This window comes from Lutra lutra, chromosome 18 (assembly GCF_902655055.1).
Source record: "Lutra lutra chromosome 18, mLutLut1.2, whole genome shotgun sequence".
NCBI lineage: Eukaryota > Metazoa > Chordata > Mammalia > Carnivora > Mustelidae > Lutra > Lutra lutra.
The window spans coordinates 33569228-33592647 of record NC_062295.1 but is presented as its reverse complement, the minus strand read 5'-3'; the positions used below and the strand labels follow the sequence as shown (position 1 = coordinate 33592647).

General features: G+C 44.5%; 1 protein-coding gene and 1 long non-coding RNA gene across 2 annotated transcripts in view; one reads left to right on the top strand and one right to left on the bottom strand.

The window, feature by feature from the left end:
* Positions 1–17642, top strand: part of LOC125090653 (uncharacterized) — a 27646-nt gene extending 10004 nt beyond the window's left edge. Inside the window, exons 2-3 of the long non-coding RNA XR_007124408.1 lie at positions 17287–17447; positions 17483–17642. This is a non-coding gene — a long non-coding RNA (uncharacterized LOC125090653). The remainder of the gene's footprint in view (positions 1–17286; positions 17448–17482) is intronic.
* On the bottom strand, positions 5105–23420 carry TRIM4 (tripartite motif containing 4). The gene is made up of 6 exons (XM_047713501.1): positions 22802–23420; positions 16446–16541; positions 15600–15830; positions 11009–11031; positions 10684–10781; positions 5105–6641 (listed from the first exon to the last, which is right to left on the bottom strand). Exons 1-6 carry the CDS (start codon positions 23354–23356, stop codon positions 6058–6060), a joined length of 1587 nt encoding a protein of 528 aa, XP_047569457.1. The 5' UTR covers positions 23357–23420; the 3' UTR covers positions 5105–6057.

Sequence of the window (23420 nt, the reverse complement as noted above, 5' to 3'; positions counted from 1 at the left end):
TTGGACATTGCAAAAGGAAATACTGGTGTATGAAGACATAGCAATAAAAGCTATCCAAAATGAAATGAGACAGAAAAAAGTCTAAACTAAAAAATCAATGAGCAGAGCATCTCTGAGCTTAACAACCTTAAACAGCCTAGTATACATATAACTGGAGTCCTGAAAGAGCAGAGAGAGAAGGGATAGAAAAAGTATTTGAGGAAATAATAAAAACACTATGATCTAAATAGACCTGACTGACCCTTGTAGAACACCCCACTCAACAAATAATAATACACCTCTTCCAAGTGCACACAGAACATTCACCAAGACAGATGATATTCTGGGCCATAATAAAAGCATCAGTAAATTTTTAAAGAATTTAAGTCATACAAAGTATTTTTTCAGATCATAATTAGAAATCAAACATTTCCAGAAAAACCTCAAATATTAACTAAATAGCACAACTCTCATGCATATCAAAGGAGAAATCAGAAGAGAAATAAGTAGATATTTTGTTGTGTTCAAACCACTTTATTGAGGTTTGACTGACATACAAAGAGGTGTATGTATTTAATGAATAAAGCTTGATGAGTTTGGAGATAAATGCATGTACATGAAACCATCACTATATTTGATGCCATAAACATACCCATCACCTCCAAAATTTCCTCCTGCCTTCCTTATTATTTTTTTGTGATAAGAACACAGCATAAGATCTCACTCTTAGCAAATTATTAAGTATACAATACAGTATTTTTAACTATAGGACCTATGCTATACAGCATAACTCTAGGACTTCTTTTTTTTTCTTTTTAAAGATTTTATTTATTTATTTGACAGACAGAGATCACAAGTAGGCAGAGAGGCAGGCAGAGAGAGAGAGAGGAGGAAACAGGCTCCCTGCTGACCAGAGAGCCTGATGCAGGGCTCAATCCCAGGACCCTGGGATCATGACCTGAGCTGAAGGCAGAGGCTTTAACCCACTGAGCCACCCAGGTGCCTCTTATTCTTCTTTTATAACTGAAACTTTATGCCCTTTAACTAATACTTCCCCATTTCTCCCCCTACCCTGTTCATTGCAACCACCACTCTAATCTGTGCTTCTATGAGTTTGACTAGCTTAGATTCTTTAAATGTGTGTGATATCATGTAACATTTGTCATTTTGTGTCTGACTTCTTTTACTTAGCTATCCTCCAGATTCATCCATGTTGTCAAAAATGGCAGGACCGTGGGGTGCCTGGGTAGCTCAGTCAGTTAGGTGTCCAACTCTTGATTTTGACTGAGGTCATGACCTCAGGGTCATGGGATCAAGTCCCATGTCAGGTTCTGCACTGGGCATGGAGCCTGCTTAGGATTCTCTCTCTCCCTCTCTTAAAAAAAACTTTTTTTTAAAGACGAATAATATTCCATTGTATATACATATCACAGTTTCTTTATCCACTCATCATGCTATCCATGATCTGATGGACATTAGCTTTGCTTCCATGATTTAGTTGTTGTGATTAATGCTGCAATGGGAATGCAGATATCTAAGATACTGATTTCAAGTCTTTGGGGTATATAGTTAGAAGTGGGAATTTTAGCTCATATGGTAGTTCTATTTTTAATTTTTTCAGGAACCTCCATACTGTTTCCTGTAATCTTTTGCTTTCTTGATAATAGCCATCCAAATAAATGTGAGGCAATATCTCATTGCAGTTTCAATTTGATTTTCCTGATGATTAGTCATTGGAGAGCTTTTCCCATGTACCTGTTGGCCATTTGTATGTCTTCTTTGGGAAAATGTCTAGACCCAGACCCTTTGCCATTTTTTAATAGGGTTATTTGATTTTTGGTATTGAATGGTAGAAATTCCTTATATATTTTTGTTACTATTTATCAGATCATGGTTTGCAAGTATTTTTTCCCATTCCATAGGTTGCCTTTTCATTTTTTGATTATTTGCTTTGCTGTGCAACATTTTAGTTCTACGTAATCCCATTTGGGTTTTTTGGGGGGGGGGTATTTTGGGTTTTTTTGTTTTTGTTTTTGTTTTGCTTTTGCTGCCTGTGCCTTTGGTGTCATAACTAAGAAATCATTGCCAAGGCCAATATCAAGATTCTTCCTCTATGTTTTCTTCTAGGTGTTTTACAGCTCCAGATCTTACATTTAATTCTTTCAACCATTTTAAGTTTTTTTTGTGTGTAAGAGTCTAATTTCCCAAAAACCACTTATTGAAGAGCCTATAACTTCCTTATTCTGTATTCTTGCCACCCCTGTTGAAGAACAATTGACCAAAACATCAAATGTAAAGCCTTTTATTTTTTAATAGAAGTATCGCTCTAAGGAGACCCAAAAGGTAAAATAAAACAAAAATTTTAAATATTTTATTAGCTCAAAAGAAAGCACAAGAAGAGTAATAGAGAAAAACCAAAAGGGGGAAATTTAAAACAAGCAAGTTGGTAGATTTAAACTCAACTATATTAATAACCTCATTAAGTGGGTAGCATGTATTGCGTGGAGCACTGGGTATGGTGCATAAACAATGAATCTTGGAACACTGAAAAAAATACAATTACAAAAAATATCAAAAAAATAAACAAACACCAATTTTATACAGTGCAAGTGTAGTTTGAAAGAAGGCCAAAATCATCTGGAGAAAAGTGTAGGATAGTCATTGCCAAATTGTCTTCTGGAAAGTCTCAGTTGCTGCTCCCTGAGCTAGTTTCCATGGTGAGTAAGCTTGAGAAATCCTGTGTAAGTCATAACATATTAACGTGGTAAAGACTCAGAGAAATCCCTAGGTAACGTTGAAAACTACTACGAGTTCATTCTCAATCCTGTTTGTACATCAGAAGCATCGTAAGAGTTTATTCCACTTTTAGTAAATATGATACCTGTCTCCCATCCCATACCTGAGAGGGGCCAATATCAAGACACCTAAGAGGAGAAAAAAAAATTTATTAAATAGGTAGAGAAAGAGAGTATTTTTCTCAGTAAAAGATGCAAGTTCTTTAATAATAATGAAGGAAGCCAGGATGTGTCAGCCCAAAATAGGTCTCTCTGGCATAAAAATCATTTTGAGCTAAAGGCGATTAAGAGCAACAAACCCAGGAAAAGCTCCTCCTTTCCTGCCAAAAGGCAGGATATCAATTCCTTTACTGGAGAGCACGCCAACAAGGAATCTGCAAACATTTACTCCATTTGTTTTCTCACCTGCATTTACCTTGTCAAACTCTGCCACCCTTTTGCAGGCTAAGACTGTTTTTCCGTTGTCCTCTCACTTCTCCACAAGTGTACTGTTCTTTGTTAAAAAATATTATGTAAGCCAGAATTCTAAGCCTCCACTTTAAGGAACTCTTCATTTTGGGGTTTTTTCCTGCATGGTGTGTGCTGTATGTGTTAATAAGCTGTTTTTCCCTTATTAATCTGACTTTTTGTTAGAGCCCCAGCTGAAAACCTAAAACTGGTAGAAGCAAAGTTTGCCTCCCCACCATAATATGAAGGTGGGCTCATGAAGCCTTGAGAAAGGAGGAAATGGTTTGGAATCACTGCCAGGGATGTGAAAGGAAGTCAAGGGATGAAAAAATTAAGAAGTTGGTTCACCAAGCAGCTTAAAAGCCCACCTGAAGTCAGAGGGCAAGACTTTCTAACGGAACCAGTCAACCTGACTCAGCCCCAGAGGAGAAAGGTAGTGATGGGTTTCCCAGGGACTGGGAATGAGTATGCCAGATACTGTAAGAAGTCCTGAAGGGCGAGGGTACTGGTTTCCTAAGGCTCTGTAACAAACCACAAACCAGGTGGCTTGACATGACACGTTTATTGTCTCACGGTTCTAGAGGCTAGAAGTCTAAAAATCAAGGTGTTGGCGGGGCCATGCTCCTTTGGAAGCTTCTAGGGAAGGGTTCTTCCTTGCTTTCTCCAACTTCTAGCAGCCTCCGGTGGCTTGTGGAACCTCACCCCGGTCTCTCCCACAGCCATCTTCCCTCTGTGTCCTCACACGGCATTTCTGCGCACACCCACAGATCGCCCTCTGTAATTATCAGGGTGCCAGTCATATTGGATTTGGGCCCTCCCTAATGACCTTATCTTGATTTCCAAGTAAGATCGTAGCCACAGGTAGGACTTCATCATATCTTTTGGGAGGACACAATTCAACTCCTGACAGCAAGTACCTTGGAAAGTGAAGGAGGATTCAGCAGAGATCACTGAATGAGGGGGTTGCTGAGGCTGAAGAGGAAGACAAGTCAGGATGGGCAAGGACATAAGAGAGGAGGAGGCGTCAGGGAAAGTGCTGCAAGTTTTGTGAGAAGCCCAATTCAATCACTACCAGAAAATTTACTGAAAATCTGGGAGGAAATCCATTACAGTGTTAGGAGTGGTGAGATTATCAATAATTTTCAGCTTCTTCACACTTTTTGTATGTTCCAAATTTTCTGTTACAAGTGCCGGAGAGAAACAATCTTTACTTTTTATTTTTTTAAAGACTTTATTTATTTCAGAGACAGAGATACAGCCAGAGGGAATACAAGTGGGGGAGTGGGAGAGGGAGAAGCAGTCTTCCCACCAAGCAGGGAGCCCGACGCAGGACTCAATCCCAGGACCCTGAGATCATGACCTGAGCCAAAGGCAGATCCTTAACAACTGAGCCACCCAGACGCCCACCATTATTTTTATAATAATCACTCAGCACCTGTTACAATCTGCTGAAGGCTTATAATTTAAAGAAGGTAAAATGGGGGAAAGTGTATAGACAGATAAAAATGTGTAACAAAGGCGATACTGACCTATAGTCAGTATTCAATAAATGCTTACAAATAAACATGGAAAAGAGCACAGGGTTTTAGCTCAGATCTGGATTTAATCCCAACACTCCCATCTGCCAGCTAAACTTTACTGAGTTACTCCAAAGTTCTGTTTTCCTACTTGTAGGAAGAGGATTTTTTTTTTTTTTTTCTAAATTTATTTGACAGACAGATCACAAGTAGGCAGAGAGGCAGGCAGAGAGAGAGACAGGAGGAGGAGGCAGGCTCCCTGCTGAGCAGAGAGCCCCATGCAGGACTAGATCCCAGGACCCTGAGATCATGACCTGAGCCGAAGGCAGAGGCTTTAACCACTGAGCCACCCAGGCGCCCCTAGGAAGAGGATTTTAATTTCCCTGTCCCACCAAGCTTCTGCAGGAGTCGCAGGAAAGAGTTACCGAAGAGGCCAGCGGCACAGTCTGAGTCTGAGCCCTTAGCAAGTGTCTCCCCCTATTTTAGGTGTGACATTAATTCGTTGCATAAACAATGTAAGAATCTGACAGACAGGTGACAAAATGAACATAGTGAGGGCACAGACACGGTCAGGTGAAGAGGAGTAACCGTACAGGCAGAGTAAGGGAAGATGTCCTCAACTTTCTGATCCAGAAAAGTAAGCAGTATCAGTACTTCCGGGACAGAAGAAGAATTATATGACTGAACAGAAATGAAGTCTACAAAGTTGTCCAGTTTCAGGGAGAGTGAGACAATCCTATACCAAAAGACAACCTTAATTTCCTTACACGATAAGGGAGCAATCATCTCCCATAAGAAGAAGTTTCAGATTAAGGAAATTCCAACAGCCCAACGATGCCAACAAAGACCATGTTTCTTCCTCCTCTGCACTGTCACTGTGCTCTCCTCAGTTCCTAGACAGCTGCTAACATCAGAAGAGGGGCTGTGTCTCCTCAAACACCTTTTTTAAAGCTACAGAATCTTTCCCCAGAATCACCTGGAATGTCTCATTCCAGCTCACTGGCCAGCACTGCCTCACAGGGGGCTGCCTCTCTTGAAGCCCAGGGATGGTGCTCAGCCAACAGTTCCGTCAGGAAGAACCAGAAGAGAAGGTGGGGAATGGAGCAAGTGGCTGTTGGAAAGGCAGCCCATGGGGTCCGCCATCCCGGTGTGTGCAGAGCTCACGCAAGGAGCGGAACAGAACATGAAACTGAAATCCGAGCAGACAGGACGGATGTGCCCCTGGGCCAGTGTACAGGAAATGAGAGAATAGGGCCAAGGGATGCCTGTCCCTAGGCTGGGGTACAGGGGGAGATTCCTGGGGCAGGGGAAGAAGAGGCTCATTTCCCACCCGTCACTGCCGGGATGACTAAAGACGCTAATGGACTCAACCAAAAAAATGGCCGGAGGCGGGAGACTGGACAGGAGAAGGTGTGCAGATGTGCGCCATCTACAACACTATAGAAAGAGATGTCCCTGGCCCCAAAGTCTAGGAAAACACCCACCCGGTGAAGAGCGGGCTCCTGCTTGGTAGGGCTTCCAGGAGAGCCTGTCAGGGGCTGACAGCCAGCAGAACCCCAGGAGATAGCCCAGATGCCCCCATGGGGGCACATTTCTGAAGCATCGGCGAGCCCCAAGACGTCCTCCCGGCACACCCCCACAGCTATCTCCAGGCTATCTCGGCTCTCAACTTCCCAGTAATGTTTCCCTGAAGTGAAAACGTTTTTTCCCAAAACACAGGGTAAGTGCTGAAATCTGCCCACGAACGGTGCGTTCCTCTGAGAATTCCTCCATCCGCTAACGTAGTTCCAGGCTGAGGAAAACAAGGGCCAAGAATTGGCTGATGCTCCATTTTTCACGAATCGCCCGTCCTGGGAGAAGACGAGCTTGGGATGAGCCGTGTCTTCAGCAACACTTACAGCCACTGCAGAGAAAATGAGAGTGGCCATTTAAAACGTGACAGCTTCCCACCAGCCCTCCTCCAGGAAGCGCCCCTCTTTCCCAGCTTCAGTGGTGTGCATCTCCAGACAAGAAATGTTAGCGATGAGACCCCCCCAGTGTCTCTCAACTCATCCTTGGCCGGGCCTGGCAGGCCCCAGTGTGGCCTTAGCACGGTGAAATCTTCATTTCCATTCTGCTCCAAATGACTAAGACCTAAAAACAGGGAGCTCGTTAGTTCTTGGCCCCAAGTCTTCACAATCAGCATCAAACTGGGAGAAACATGACCAGATTCTGACTTGCTGAATCAGGACCAGACCAAGATGGCGGACTGGCTGGTGCTTTGCACTGGGACACAGAGGTGACACTGTTAACAAGTTTTCTCTTCACTCGTTCCAATTGTTCACTGGGCATCTCCAAGGGGCCCCTGACAGTTCAAAGTCCCCTTCCATCCTCTTGGGACTCCTACCCCTTCCCATGCAGACATCTTCTTGTCCTCTGTGTTCTCTGAGCAGCAAGGGCGCTACCTCTACTCGAACACTCACACCCTTCAAATCTTAAGGTTATCTGACTCCTATTTCTCTCTGACCCTGAACAGGTTATTCGTCACAAGTCCTATCAACTCCAGCCTCTGAAATAGCACTCAGATTCTCTGCCTCTTCTCTATCTCACTGCCACCGTCTTCACTCAGACCTCTAGCACCCCCCACTTTAACGGTCTCTCTGACCTCCCTCCCGACCTCCCAATCCTCTTCCACCCAGACTCTCCATGTCTCTCTAGTTTGCCAAGCCATATTTTTTTTATTATGTTCAGTTAGCCAACATATAGTACATCATTAGTTTCTGATGGAGTGTCCAACAATTCACTATTTACATATAACACCCAGAATTTTTTTAATTTTTTTATAAACATATAATGTATTATTAGCCCCAGGGGTACAGGTCTGTGAATCGCCAGATTTACACACTTCACAGCACTCACCATAGCACGTACCCTCCCCAATGTCCATAACCCCACCACCCTCTCCTGACCACTTTCCCCCCAGCAACCCTGTTTGTTTTGTGAGATTACAAGTCTCTTGTGGTTTGTCTCCCTCCCGATCCCATCTTGTTTCATTTATTCTTTTCCTACCCCCCAAACTTCCCAAGTTGCATCTCCACTTCCTCATATCAGGGAGATCATATGATACTTGTATTTCTCCGACTGACTTATTTCGCTAAGCATAATACCCTCTAGTTCCATCCACATCGTCGCAAATGGCAAGATTTCATTTCTTTTGATGGCTGCATAGTATTCCATTGTATATATATACCACCTCTTCTTTATCCATTCATCTGTTAATGGACATCTAGGTTCTTTCCATAGTTTGGCTATTGTGGACATTGCTGCTATAAACATTCGGGTGCACGTGCCCCTTCGGATCACTACGTGTCTTTAGGGTAAATACCCAGTAGTAACACCCAGAATTTTTTAAATCAGGAATGGATATTAGGTTTTAACAAATGCTTTTTCTGCATCTACTGAAGTGATCATATAGGTTTCCTTTTTTTAGTTTGCTAATATAAATTACACTGGTTTTTCAAATGTTAAACTAACCTGCTTTTCTAGAGTAAAACCCATTCAGTTATGATGATTTATCTATAAATATGTTGTTAAGTTCAATTTGCTAAAATTACCTTCAGAATTCTTCTGTGTCCATGAAGGACACTGATCTATAGCCCTTTTCTCTTGCAATGTCTGTCTGATTTGGGTATCATGATAATGCAGACCGTGTAGACTGAATTGGGCATTGTTCCCTCTTTAGTGTTTTGTTAAGAGTTCATGTAGAATGGATATTTATTTCTTATATGTTTGGTAAATTCAGAGGACTGGGACATCATCTTTTTTTTTTCCATTTAACATGTCCTTTTCCTCTTCTTGCATCAAAAATGTTCTCTTTACCCTGGTTTTGGTGTAGTTCCCCTCATATTTCTTGTGCTGAGGGCTTATCAACCTTATTTAATCTGTGGACTTATGGTCTTCACCAAATTTGGAAAATTTGGAGACTTTTTTAAGATTTTATTTATTTGAGAGAGAGAGGGGGAAAAAAAGGAGTGGAACCGGGAGGAGCAGAGAGAAAAACAGACTCCCCGCTGAGGAGGGAGCCCAACATAGGGCTTGATCCCAGGACCCTGAGATCATGATCTGAGCTGAAGGCAACCATATAACTGAATGAGCCACCCTAGGGCCCTGGGGCCATTATTCGTTCAGATATTTTCCCTGTCTCATCCCCATCCTACTCATCTCCTCAAGGATCCCACTTACCACCCATAAGCCTGCATGAGATTGTCCCCCAGCTCACCAAGGCTCTTTTCACATTTTAAGGTTTTTTTTCCTCGTTTGTTTTGTAGCTTCCACTGGTGCACCTTCAAATTCAATCATCTTTTTTTCTATTAATCCCAACCAGGGGGTTCCTCTCCATCACTGTAGTTTTACCTCCAGAGGTTTGATCTGGGACTTTTTTTAGATCTTCCACATCTCCAAATACCTCTTATAGGATAGCTGATTAAAGTCCTTCTGTGCTTATTCTAACATCTGGGTCAATCCTGGGTCAGTTTCAATCAATTATTCTCATCATGTGTCATACTTTCCGACCTTTTTGCATGCCTGGTAACCTTTGATTGGATGTCAGACATTGTGACTGGATGTCGGACATCAGGTACTCATTTTTTAAAATCTTCTTGCGCTTTGTCCTGGGATGCAGTTACCTGGAAATAATTTGATCCTTTCAGAGCTGGTGTTCATGATTTATAAGGTGGGTCCACTAATGAGGCAATATTTTCCCAGGAATTAGGAGTTTTCTAGTCAGGCTGCTAGGAATGGGCATTGTTTGGGCTCTGTGGGAGCACTAGGAACTGTTCCTTCTAATCATTTTGGAAACGTCCTTCCTCAGCCTAAGGTGGTTTTTCACAAGTATCTGCTGGTCAATATTCTGCTAAATACTCAGGGGCCACCTCTGTAGATCACTGCCCCCTGGATGGCTCTCTCCTCGCGAGTACTCTGGCCAGTGCTCTCCAAGCTCTCCCAGCTTTGTCCTCCTTGGACTCAACCCACTCTTCCACCTGGCTCCGCCTCCACGACCCTCCCCGCCCCCTGCGATGGCCCGGAAGCTCGTCAGGCTGGAGGATGGAGCCATCCCAGAGCTCACCTCATCTGTTTCGCCTTTCCTTGTTCTGTACTGCCTGCCTGACATCCAGGGTTGGGAAAACGGTTACTTCAGGTGCTGTGTCTGTCTTGTTTTAGTTTTTTCAGCTAGCTAAGTTTCAGGCCGAAGCGGAAATCCAGTCCCCATTACTTCATCTTAGTAGACAGCTACCACCACAGGGTTCCTCATCAGTGATGTGCACGAGAGAACACATGTGTCGTGTTTACAACACCGACAAGCCTCAGCATGTCCCCGGAGATCCAGTCACCTTATCTTCAGACTCTCCTACACTCACCGTCTCCACCTCAGCTCCTGCCTTTCCCCACAATGTACCTTATAGTTTAGTCACTTTGGATACCCTTCCTCCGTTCTCTCCACAGCTTAGCTCTTGCTGCGCCCTCTGCTTACATGAGTATACCTCCATTTTCCACTTGGCAAACTCCTATTCATCCCTCAAATCCCAGAACAATGTCACCTTTGTGTGAAAACTTCCCTACTTCATCCCCAACAGAGCTCTTTCTCCGACCTCCCATGGTATCTTACTCGTACCATGAAAAACGGGAGATCCCACTATGTTACAGCAAACGATAGGAGTCTCTCTCTCTAGTTTACTTACACTCTTAGAAATAGGTCTTTTTCTTTCTGTATTGCTAGCAGCTAATAACTCATGGTTTACATTAAGTGAATGTTTCCTGAATGAAGCATATACCCAGGTATTCTAGTTATCATCATTTTTCCTGACCCTCCTGCTGGCCCTATGTTCTATTTCCTCTTTCTTTTCTAGACTCTTCTCAGTGCTTATTCTCTTATATTAAAGATTTCTGGAAGATGCAACCTTGCTTACCTTGGAATCGCTTCAGCATTTCCTTCATCATTGGAATCTGGCACACATTCTTCAACATTAAAACTTCAGGGGAATAGTCCACATCCTGGTTCTCACTCCTAAGGAAAGCAGAGAAGGCTGCTCTTCTTAGGAGGCAACTCAGGCAGCCAAGGTCCCCAACTCCCACTGAGGGTTCCCAGCCCAAAGCTTAGACCACGTGCCCATTCCCCCTTGCGAAAGCGAGCGGTGGAATTCCTCCTCCACCAACTCTCAGGTGTGCCCAGACTGCTCTCTGGAGCCCAGGCCTGTTTCCCCTCCATTCAGGGCCCCGTGAAAAAGCTCATACCTGGTCAACAGATCTTTTGGATTCTGTGAAGAGAAGAAAAACATAAGCAAGTTACGTCCCCTCCTCCCATGATCTGGTACTCAACTCTGTGAGCAGGTGTTTTATGTCAGTCACGCTTGCTTATGTCACGAGTGACCTCATGCTGCCAAACCCAATGGACTGAACACACAGTGTCTTTTTCATCGCAGGACCCCTCTGCGCTGTTTGACAATGGTAACCAATCCCTTTCTTGAAACCCTACTCTTCTTCCTTTGGCACTTCGACACAAACTCTCTCCTGGCTTTTTGCCTACTTCTCCATCCATTCTCTTTCACCCACAGACAGTAACAAGTGTTGGTGAGAATGTGGTGAGGATACAAAATGGTCAGCCTCTTTGGAAAATAGTTTGGCAGTTTCTAACAAATTAAATATACGATACAGCCCGGCAATTCCGCTCCTACTGTCCACCCAAGAGAAACGAAAGTGTATGTCCAGACGAAGAGGGGCGGGTGACTGTTCACATTAGCATCATTCACTATAGCCAAAAGGTGGAAAAACCCAAATGTGCATCAGTTCATGAGCCAATCCACAAAATGTGACATATTTTATAGTGAAATACTATTCGGGAATAAAAAGAGGAATATAAATACAATACTAACGAATGCTACAACATGAATGAGCCTCAGAAACAGTATAAATGAAAGATTCCATACACAAAAGATCACAGACTATATGACTCTGTCTACAGAAATACTTAGAAATGGAAATCTAGAGTCAGAAAGCAGACTGTCTGAGGCTGGAAACAGCAACAGAGATCAGCTATAAACAAGTACCACGTGGTCTTATTGGGGAGATGGAAATGCTCTAGAACTGGACTTCGGTAAGTCCAGTTCCACAACCAAGACTTCCACAACTTGGTAAAATCACTTACTTAGCTACAAAAAAGTACACCTCAAATGGGTGAATTATAAGATATGTACATGATACCTTAAGAAAGCCTTAGAAAAAAGAAGTATCAAAATGGTTAATCGCCACATGAAAAAGTACTCAACCTCATTGGTCAGTAGGGGAAGGCAGCTACCGTTGGAGCGGAGCGCAGGGGTGCTGACTGAGGGCCTGAGCTAACACGCTATTGCATCTGGGACGGCTGACATGGAAGACCCGACAGTGCGAAGTAGGGCCGAGTGGACAGGGCCACGGGCTCACTCTCACTGCCGGGAACCATGGCAACTGGTGCAAGCACTCTGGGAAATGGTTTGGAAGATGAACCAACATCTGCCCTGTGACCAGGAACTGCTTTCACAGACACACAACGGACAGAAAGGTGGACCACGTTCCTAACTGCTTTTCTGTGACAGTAAAAGCCACCCCCGAGCTGTGACAACCAAAAACGTCTCCAACACTGCCCGTGGGGGAGCAAGATCTCTCCAGGCTGGGAAGTGCTCCACAGTGATGGACAAACAGCCATCTACAATGACGTGGGTTAGTCACACAACATGATGTCAGGAAAAAGCAGCAGGTACTGAAGACTCTTATTCAAAAACAGGCAAGACAAAACTGCATGAGAAGTCCAGAGGAAGAACAGCCTCGCAGAAAAGGAAAGGGGTGTTGACGGGGCCATGCGGGGGGTGTTTAGCACCCTGGCCCGAGGCTACTCGTCCTATCATTCATTTGGCTGGTATTTCTATAGATGGGTCCCTTGGTGATAATCTGTCAAGTTTATGATTTATTGTATTGCACTGTATTAAAAATGATGCCGTCTGAATCCATGGACACAGTAATACTTATAGGGGAAAGTAGACCTTAAAAACATTTACCAGTAAAAGAAAGGGTCAGTGTAGATGGGCTAAGCATGCCAGCTCCGGAGGATGAGAAAGAACCAGAGCTACAGAGCAACCCCAAGAACTAATTAAGAAAAAAAAAATTATAGGGGCACCTGGGTGGCTCAGTGGGTTAAGCCTCTGTGTTCAGCTCAGGTCATGAGGTCCTGGGATCGAGCCCTGCATCAGGCTCTCTGCTCCTCGGGAAGCCTGCCTCCCCCTCTCTCTCTGTCTGCCTCTCTGCCTACTTGTGATCTCTGTCTGTCAAATAAATAAATAAAATCTTTTAAAAAAAAAAGAAAATAACAATTATAAAAATTGGAAGAGCAGATGTTAATGATGTCATTGAAGCGTTAACGGTAGTGGTAATGGTGTTAGAAGAACCTGGATTTCCATCACTGGAAGAAGGAATGGCAAAATGTGGTGGATGGACACATGGGTCCAACGTACATACGGCAATAGGAATGGATCTTAAAGACATAGTGAGTGCCTAAGGAAAAAAGCAAGGGGCAGAATGCAGTAAGATTAAATCAACGAATAAATTAAAAACACATAAACCAAAGCAATACTGTGTATTGTGCAAGAACACATTCAAGTAAGAGGTAAAATTTAGGAACAACAGTATTTTTTTGATGTTGCTATAGTTCTTTTTTTTTAATGTGTCTATAGTTCCAAGAATGGAAGTGACTTAAAGGCTAAAAATGAAGGAATAAAGGAAAAAATGGAGAGGTGAACACATCAGTAAAATAAGTTCTCTTAGGCCCTGAGATACTATGATCCAGTTCTATGTTCTTGAAACATTTCCCTACCCTTGCCCTTATTTTGGCTGATAGACTTTTTTGTAAGCCTTCTGCTGATTCATGTGTACCTTTGAGGTTTCAGATTCTGAGCAGATATTAAATCTATATTGAAAAAAAACTATTTAAATGTGTTATTTCAAAGATTCTGCTAAAGTACAAATTTGGATATGTAACCAGCACTTTGAGAAAGTTCTAGACAATTCTCAGAAATCATTACACTTATATGGCATGTAACACCCTGCTAGCAATTTCCTGCTGAAAGTAACTGGTGAGTGGGTTGCTATGTCTCTCTTCCTTAAAGGTAGAAGAGAATGCTGTCTCTTGATAAGAAAAAAAAAAAATAAAGTGGGGCGTCTGGGTGGCTCAATTGGTTAAGATTGAAGCAGTGATCAAAAACCTCCCAAAAAACAAGAGCCCAGGACCTGATGGATTCTCTGGGGAATTCTACCAAACTTTCAAAGAAGAAATAACACCTATTCTCCTGAAGCTGTTTCAAAAAATTAAAGCAGAAGGAAAACTTCCAGACTCTTTTTATGAAGCCAGCCTTACCCTGATCTCCAAACCAGGCAAAGACCCCACCAAAAAGGAGAATTTCAGACCAATAACACTGATGAATATGGATACAAAGATTCTCAACAAGATCCTAGCAAATAGGATCCAACAGCACATTAAAAAGATTATCCACCATGACCAGGTGGGATTCATCCCTGGGTTGCAAGATGGTTCAACATTCGCAAATCAATCAGTGTGATAGAACAAATCAGTAAGAGAAGAGAGAAGAACCACATGGTCCTCTCAAATGATGCAGAAAAAGCCTCTCTGCCTTCAGCTCAGAGTCCTGGGATCAAGCCCCTTGGGCACTTTCTCTCTCTCTCTCTCTCTGACAAATAAATAAAATCTTTAAAAAAAAAAAAAATTAATCACAGATTGAAGGACCTCTTCAATAGTTCTTTCCTCTTCGGTCACATACGGAAGAAAGAGAGGTTCTGAGGGCTCTAAGACCAAAGGCGAATCATCCCAGCAGAAAAAAAGAGACCGTCTCAAATGTTAGATCCTACCCAAAAACTGAAAGAGCTAGAAGGACATTTACCTGATGAGGATACAAAGGTAAAGGACTACTGCTAATAAACTGGCTTAGAAGTCCCAAATCTAAAGACTAATGAATTACTTTTTTTTTTTAACTTCTTTTTCTTTAGGAGGCTCCATGCCCAATGTGGGGCTTGAACTCAACCCTAGGATCAAGACCACATGCTCTGCTGACTGACCCAGCCAGACACTCCTAAGTGCTAAGGAATTAGAATTGTCACCTTTTAAAAGTTGCTGGATATTATAAATTATTTAAATGAATGTTATCAATCAAAATCTGGGGCTAAGAGCAAAGTTCTTATCAAGTTATAATTGTAATGATTAAAAATTAGTTAGAGGGCGCCTGAGTGGCTCAGTCAGTTAAGCATCTGCCCTCAGCTCAGGTCATGATCCCCAGATCCTGAGATCCAGCCCTTTGCCGGGCTCCCTGCTCAGTGGGGAGCCTGCTTCTTCTCTCCCTCTGCCTGCCACTCTGCCTGCTTGTGCTCTCTAATAAATAAATAAAATCTTCCAAAAATAATAATAAATTAGTAAAAAAAAAGATAAATTTATCTTAAAAACTGCCTAGACAGTTATCTATTTTGTGATTTTTAGGTGTGCTTTGTTTTACTACTCTAACAAAGAATTACAAATGGACAAATACGATGAATGGAAAAGTCTTAGATGTGCTTCAGATCCTAGACAAATCGTGGGCCCCAGTGAACCCAGGTGTCTCATAATACCTGAGCTCAGCACACCGGACTTTCACAGTCATAACCCTTGAAAGGTGAATCTTCGGTTCTTTGATGATAGTAGTAACATAATCACCAACGGAGAGAAAACATTTCTTCTCCGACACCCACTCCCCAGGAAAGGCCCGTAACTCTGAAGACCAGCGGAGCTCGGGACCCCTCCGGCCAGCCTCACCTGGAGCAGCTCGAGGGTTGAGCTCTCGCTCTTCTCCCTGACCTCCAGGATTAGCTGCTTCAGGGATGTGATTTTCTGATGAAGCTTTAACGTGTTCTCATTCTGCTTCTTCTTCATCTCTTCTTCTTCTTCGCTTAGTCTCTGAAGAAACAGCTGCTCTTCCTCCTCCAGAAAGAGGTGCAGCTTTGCAAACTCGGCGCTCAGTCTCACCCGCTGATTCTTCATCTTCTCCTAGAGGCACAGGAGATGTGCTCAGACTCCCCCACAGCCCATGGGGCTCCCATCCTGATCTCCGCCCCCAGAGAGCTCCTGCCCAGCCCACACCCCCAAGACTTCTGCTCATCTAGTTCTACAACGACGTGGCATCTCTGCACTAGCCTGTAGAGTATGAGTTCATGTTTCCTAACACGGGAGTCTCTCCCACTGATGGCAACGCCTTGTGCGTATGCCCTTTAAACGAGAATACACTTTCACATTTAGTATTTAGTTCAGCCTCCAGGACACCGACAGTGTAGTGTTGTTAAACCTTTGGATGTGCAGCAGAGCGCATCGCGCCTCCCAACTAAATGATTCTCTCTCAAAGCAAAGCCCGTTTACTTTCCATGATGCTGTGGGCCCAAACCAGCAACGACCTAGGAATATAGTTAGGAAAAAGTGGGAAGCAGAGGGGCACTACCTTAGAGACATGGGGATAAAGCATGTGAAAGTCCCATCCCCCGAAACCACAGGTCAGTAGAGAGCCTGTAACCTGTTCTGTCACCTCATCGGCAAGGAGCCTGACAACTCTTCCCAATACCACCAAGGGGCCTCCGGGACGAGAAGTGCCCCCACGGCTTCTGCTGTTACCTTCCACTCAGTGGCATTCTTCACCTCGATGTCCTGAAAATACATGGCTTTCTTCATCTTGTCCTTCAGACTGCACTGGGCCTTAAGCAGCTTTTCCTGCTGGCAGAAACGCATATCAGAGAAATCCTCCTCTCTGCCAGCACCCTGCCTGTTCAAAAGCTAAAAGCCACCTAATACAAACAGGGAACAAGATTGAGAAAATGTTCAGGACAGCTACAGACCTAGGCATAAAAAGTATTCTGGGCTAAAACCTTCACAACACTGTAAGAGTCACTATACAGAGTCTGCCTATTGGGTTGGCAAAAAATGAAAATTATTAAATAAAGGATTAATAAATACCTAATATTGACAAGGGAAGCCTCTGATACCGCAGTGGTGACAGATTTTTTTTAAAAAGGTGCCATCGTCCGTTTAGTTGGCCAACATCTAGTACACCGTTAGTAATTTAAAAAAATCAATTAATTAATCAATGCTCATGCAACAAAAAGACCAAAAAACAAACAAAAGAAAGGCGCCATCTTTGTGAAGGGCAACGGAAAGGATTGAGAATCATTTAAAATGCATAAGCCTACTTCCAATAACCTGTGTGATGAAGCGCTGGCAAAAATAATATGTATTAATAGGTATAGTACTGTTCTCTGCAGCATGATTCATTATCCATCAACGGGGAATTATTAAATAAATTATGGTGTTTTGCTACTCTAATGCCAATCTCAGGTAGCTCTTGATATACTGACATAGTTAAGTTAAAAAAAACTAAGCTGTTAGACAATAGTATTGTATAATTTTGTTTTGAAAAGAAAAAATACGAATGTATTTATGTGTGTTTTATTTACTTTAGGGAGAGTGGTAACGCCTGAGCAAGGCGAGGAGCAGAGGCAGAGAACAGCAGGCAGCCACCCTGCTGAGCGCAGAGCCCTCCACCAGGCCCAATCCCATCACCCCGAGACCAGGACTTGAAATGAAATCAAGAGCCGATGCTCAACCAACTGAGCCACCCAGGTACCCCTAGGTGTATGTTAGTATTTAAATAGAAGGAAAGGCTGGAAGAATATATACCTAAGTATTACCAACACTGGTTATTTCTGTGGAATAGAAATGTCTTGGAAATTGGGGCGAAGGGACTAAAAATTTCATAAATTTCTGTTTTGCTTGATTTTCTACATGAGGCATGTACAATTTTGTAATTTAAAAACCTGAATGATGAGGTGCCTGGGTGGCTCAGTTGGTTAAGCCGCTACCTTTGGCTCAGGTCATGATCCCAGGTTCCAGGGATCAAGTCCCATATCAGGCTCCTTGCTCACTGGGGAGCCTGCTTCTCCCTCTGCCTGCTGCTCCCCTGCTTGTGCTGTCTCTGTCAAATAAATAAATAAATAAAATCTTTATAAATACATACATTTATATCTGAATGACCTGTTAGAAAAATAAAAGGAGTCAATCGGCATTAACAGTGTGGTCTGTGGAGGGGCAGCACCTGGTAGCAGAAGGTCAAACGTGACCTCAGACAGCAGCAGGCAGGTTAGAGATACACACACAAGAGGAAAACCGGCAGGTGGAGGGCCCGGGTGGCTCAGTGGGTTTGGCATCTGCCTTCAGTTCAGGTCATGATCCTGGAGTCCCGAAATCCCTATTTCAAGCCCTGCATTGGGCTCCCTGCTCAGCGGGCAGTCGGCTTCTCCCTCTGCTGCCCATCCTCCAACCCCATCATGCTCTCACTCCCTCTCTCAAATAAATAAAATCTTTTAAAGGGGGGGGCAGGGTGCACCTGGGTGGTTCAGTGGGTTAAGCCTCTGCCTTCAGCTCCGATCGTGGTCTCAGGGTCCTGGGATCAAGCCCCACATCGGGAATCTCTGCTCAGCAGGGAGCCTGCGTCCCTCTCTCTCCCTCTGCCTGCCTCTCTGCTTACTTGTGATCTCTCTCTCTCTGTCAAATAAATGAATAAAATCTTAAAAAAAAAAAAAAAGGAAAACCAACAGGAACTGGTAGCCAAATGTCTACAGGAGGAAGGAGTCCAGATTTAGCCTGTGGTTTCTGGCTTGACACCTAGAAGGACTGTAAGCTATTTACCAAATTAGGAAACATAGGGAAATGAGCGGTATGTAAACAAAATGTGGGAAATCATATTTGACTTGAAAATTTGAGTTTGAGCTGTGTGGGGGATATCCCAATGGGTATAGTTAGTTAGCAGCTAAGGGTCAAGAAAGAGATCTACAGGGCACCGGGGTGGCTTAGCCGTTTAAGCGACTGCCTTGGGCTCAGGTCATGATCCCAAGGTCCTGGGATTATTAAGCCCACATCAGGCTCCCTGTTCAGAGGAGGAGGCTGCTTCTCCCCCCACCCTCATATGCTCTCTCTCTCAAATAAATAAAATCTTTTTAAAAAGGCGGGGGGGCGCCTGGGTGGCTCAGTGGGTTAAAGCCTCTGCCTTTGGCTCAGGTCATGATCCCAGGGTCCTGGGATCGAGCCCCGCATTGGGCTCTGCTTTGCAGGGAGCCTGCTTCCTCCTCTCTCTCTTGCCTGCCTCTCTGCCTACTTGTGATCTCTGTCTGTCAAATAAATAAATAAAATCTTAAAAAAAAAAGAGAGAGGGGCGCCTGAATGGCTCAGTGGATTAAGCCTCTGCCTTCGGCTCAGGTCATGATCTCAGGGTCCTGGGATCGAGCCCCGCATCAGGCTCTCTGTTCAGCGGGGAGCCTGCTTCCCCCTCTATCTCTGCCTGCTGCTCTGCCTACTTATGATCTCTCACTCTCTCTGTCAAATAAATAAATAAATAAAATCTTAAAAAAAAAAGAGAGAGAGAGATCTGAGCTGCAGAAACAGATTGTGGGGGGTAGAGCACTGGCAGCAGGTGACATCAGGGCGTGAATAAAATCCCCCAGTAAGAGTCTATCAAGAAGGGGGTCCCTGCTGGAACTGGGAACGACTGCACTTAAGGGAGGTGTAGAGGATGAAAATCCTGCCAAGAAGCTGAGTGGTGGCCAGTGAAAAACCAAGAAAGGATGGCTTCTTCGACACCAAAGCAATAGAGAATGTAAATAAAACCTGGCGGACTGCAAATGCCGCAGAGTGGCTGGCCTAGGGCAGCTTCCGGAAGAGTGAATGCATGTCAAAGTAAAAAGCTAAAAGAAAAAGAAATGAACAGAACTCAGAAATAAGCATGACAAGGTTTTTTTAATTCTTCCCTAGGAGAAGCATGAAAACTAGGAGGTATCACTTGTCTTCTGATCATTTACAAATAACAATGGCTAAAACAAAGCGAGGTCACTGGAAAGAGTGACGGCCCCAAAGCTGGCGAGGCTGTGGTGCACCCAGGGCTCTCACAGGACTCGGGTGGCCGTGTCACGGGCAACAGCAGCTCTAGGCATAGGTCTGGCATCAGACTAAAGACCCATCAATCCCAGGCCCAGCGGTTCTACTCCTAGGTGTGCGTCCACAAAAACACCTGTACGAGATACATCAGTTCTAGTCCTAAAAGCCAAAAACTGGACACAGCCTAGGTACGCAGGGAGAGAAAGATGCGTAAACTGCGCTACAGTCACAGAACAGAATACGATGCAGCAGTAAAAAGAAACGGGCTACTGATGCGCACAAAATGGGTGAATCCCAAGATACGCTGAGCAAAAGGAGCCTGTAGAGAGGAGTACATACTATATGATTCCATTTATGTGAAGTTCCAGAACAGGCAAAAGTCATGTTCAGTGGAAAAAAATTAGAACAGTGGTCGGGTAAAGGGAGGGAGCAGAGATTAACTGAGAAGGTGGGTGGCGGAGCTTCTGGGGTGATGATACTGTTACTTTTTTTTTTTTAAGATTTTATTTTTAAGTAATCTCCACACCCAGTCTGGGGCTTGAACTTGCAAATCTGAGATCAAGAGACACGGGCTCCACTGACTGAACCCATCAGGAGCCCTGAGAATGTTGCTTATCTTGAGAAGGATTTGGGGTGCCCAGGGGCATGCATTTGTCAAAGCTCAGCAAATGTGCACTAAAGATGTGTGTATTTAATTGTATTAAATGTAACTTCAAAAAATACCACAAACACATGTTAACTGTGATTGATATATGCAAGTGAAAGTGTAGGAGGAAGTTTGCAATTAACTTTAAATGCCTCTGGGGCGCCTGGGTGGCTCAGGTCATGATCCCAGTGTCCTGGGATCAAGCCCCTCATCGGGCTCTCTGCTCAGCGGGGAGCCTGCTTCCTCCTCTCCCTCTCTCTGCCTGCCTCTCCACCTCCTTGTGATCTATCAAATAAAAAACTAAATCTTAAAAAAAAACCAAAACTTTAAATGCTTCAAAAGGAAGTAAGAATTGATGGACTCAGAGAAAAGATGGATAGGTAGGCAATACCCAGAGTAAAATGCTAATGGCAGAATCTAGATGAGGGTCTACTGGTGTTATAAAATTCTTCCAGTTTTCATGTTTGCTTGGAAACTGCGTATTAAAATGGGGGGGGGGGATGAAATTAGGTTTTACATCACAAATTCACCTGTGCAGATTTCTTTCTAATACAGTGTTGTCTAACATGTAATCTATTTACTACCCTTAATTGTTAACTTAAATAGGTATATAATCCTGCTACTTCGGAAGCTATTTCCAGTAATTTTATTCCTTTATCAAGGATATAACTGTTACTTTGTGATCACTGTCAAATCTGATGTATTAATCAGAGAGCTGTTTTGAATGGCACCAAGATTTCTTTTCAAGTTTTCACTTTTACTTAATAATGAAAACACAATCATCTTTTAAATAGAATTTTTCAATTTTTTAAAAGCCCTTAACAATTCCAGTATGCATGAAATATCCCATATCGTTGGTTCTAGTCCAAGACTCTAAGTCTTTTGGAATCCTGCCACAGTTGGAATCTTACTAGGGCCCCTGAATAAAAACGGGAATTCTGGGAACATTAGAAAACTCGTTCCCTGCAATAACAGAAACTGCCCACAAGGTGGCAGGAAGGCAACACCAAGCAGTTCTTCAACACTAATTCCCAGCGCCCTTCCTCCCCCTACATTCCAGAAGTACTGAGCAACTTCCAGTCCTCGGACAATTATCACATGCCATTTCAAGCCACCACACCGTGAAATATGCTGTTCCCTTGGCCTGAATATCCCCTCCCTACCTATTGTACTCACCCTTCAAGAGTGAGTTCACATTCAGCTCCGTGAAACCATTTCTGACTCCCCACTGACTCCTCACTGACGAGGCTATGTACTTCTTACAAACTTGGATAATCCACTCACACACTGAAATTTTTGGTCTGCGTGCTTGTGTTCCCTACAAGACAAGGGCTCTGTCTTTCTTATCCGTTTATGTCCAGATCCTAGAACAATGCCTGGCAGACAGTACTAAGGTACTGAGTGGACGTACACTTTGTACTGCCACTTTGCATATCTCCTGTTTGTAATAAATTGATAAAACTGTGTGGCATTTTATAGTTTATAAAACACTTTAACTTGTATCATTAAACCCGTGTATTCAACCAGTACTTACTAGAAACCAATTCTGTTGGAGACCACTGGAGTTACACCATAGAAGGGGGTAGGACTACTCTGGAAAGGATGATCAAGGAAGGTCTTCAAGCTAAAAGCTAAAAAGATGTAAAGGATGGAAGGTGGGGGTAGAGAAAGAACAGGCTTGAAACAAAAGCAAGAAGACAGTGGAGCTGGAGCAGAGTACGATAAACTGATTTATGCAACGGTAACTCCTTAACCCATAAAATAGGTAGGACAGATAATCTCCAAATTCAAACGTTAAGTGATTTTCCCCAACTGATGGAGGAAGCTGGGAACAAATCCCAGCTTCATCACTCCATGCCTGGCGTTTCCCAAATCATCAGCTGTCTGTTACACCTGTAGGTATACACCTGCACGGTGCAATACAGCCCCCCTTAGCCAGGTGAGCACCCCAAATGTGGATGGTCCCAACTGACACGTGCCGTGCGTGTAAACACAGATTTCAAAGGCCTATTATGAAAAACCAAAGTAAAATATCTCACTGATAACTTTTCATAGCCATTAGCATCACCTGTTTCTTTGTACCATTAGGAAAGTTTTATTACATACGTGGCTCGCATCCTGTTTCTATCGGACAGCACGGGCATACACCCTGTCGGTGTGACTGTCTTAAACTCGGAGCTGCCAGGAGCCTGTACCTTGAAAATTCTATGCAGACCCTCCCCATCCCAGTTTTAAGCCCAGCTCTGAGATCTATGCGATGCTTAGCTTCTTTGCACCTGGAGGCGGGGTGGGGGCTGTACTTTCAAGGGGAACAGCAGCCACCTCGTGGGTACTTGGATGAGAATGAGGTCAACGGTAAGCCTTCCCGGGAAGAGCTGCAGCCCCGCTACGGCCCGCTCACCCGGTAGCTGCAGGAGGCCTCGTCGATGGGCGCCATGGTGTGCCCCTGGTGCTCCTGGGACTCCCTGCACACCAAGCACACGGGCCGCTGGTCGTCCTCGCAGAAGAGTCGCAGCGCTTCCCAGTGGCGGCCGCACTGGCCGGGGGGCACGGGGCCCTGGCGCCGGCGCCGCGTCCTCTCGGTCAGCCGAGCCAGGGCCCAGTTGGGCCGCAGCGCGGAGAACGGCGACGGCTGGCGGCACTCGGGGCAGGGGAACGAGCCGCCGCCCGGCCCCCAGCTGCGGTGCAGGCAGCCGCGACAGAAGTTGTGGCCGCACTCGATGGACACCGGGTCCTCGAAATAGTCCAGGCAGATGGAGCAGGTCAGGTCCTCCTGCAGGTCCTCGGCTTCCATGCCGCTTCTCTGCGTCGGGGTCGTGGTCGGGGTCGCGGCGAGACGCGGGCGCGGCCGCGGCCGGCTCTCCGGGGGCGGCTGGGAGGGGAAAGCGCTGCCGCTCCCCTGGGGGCTCGGGACCCCGGCCGGGCGCGCGCCGGTCGGGCGGCGGCTCTCCCTCATGCGCGCGCTGCAGGCTCTGAGCGCGAGCACGGCCGCCGCAGGATTTCCGCGACGCGAGGGCGCG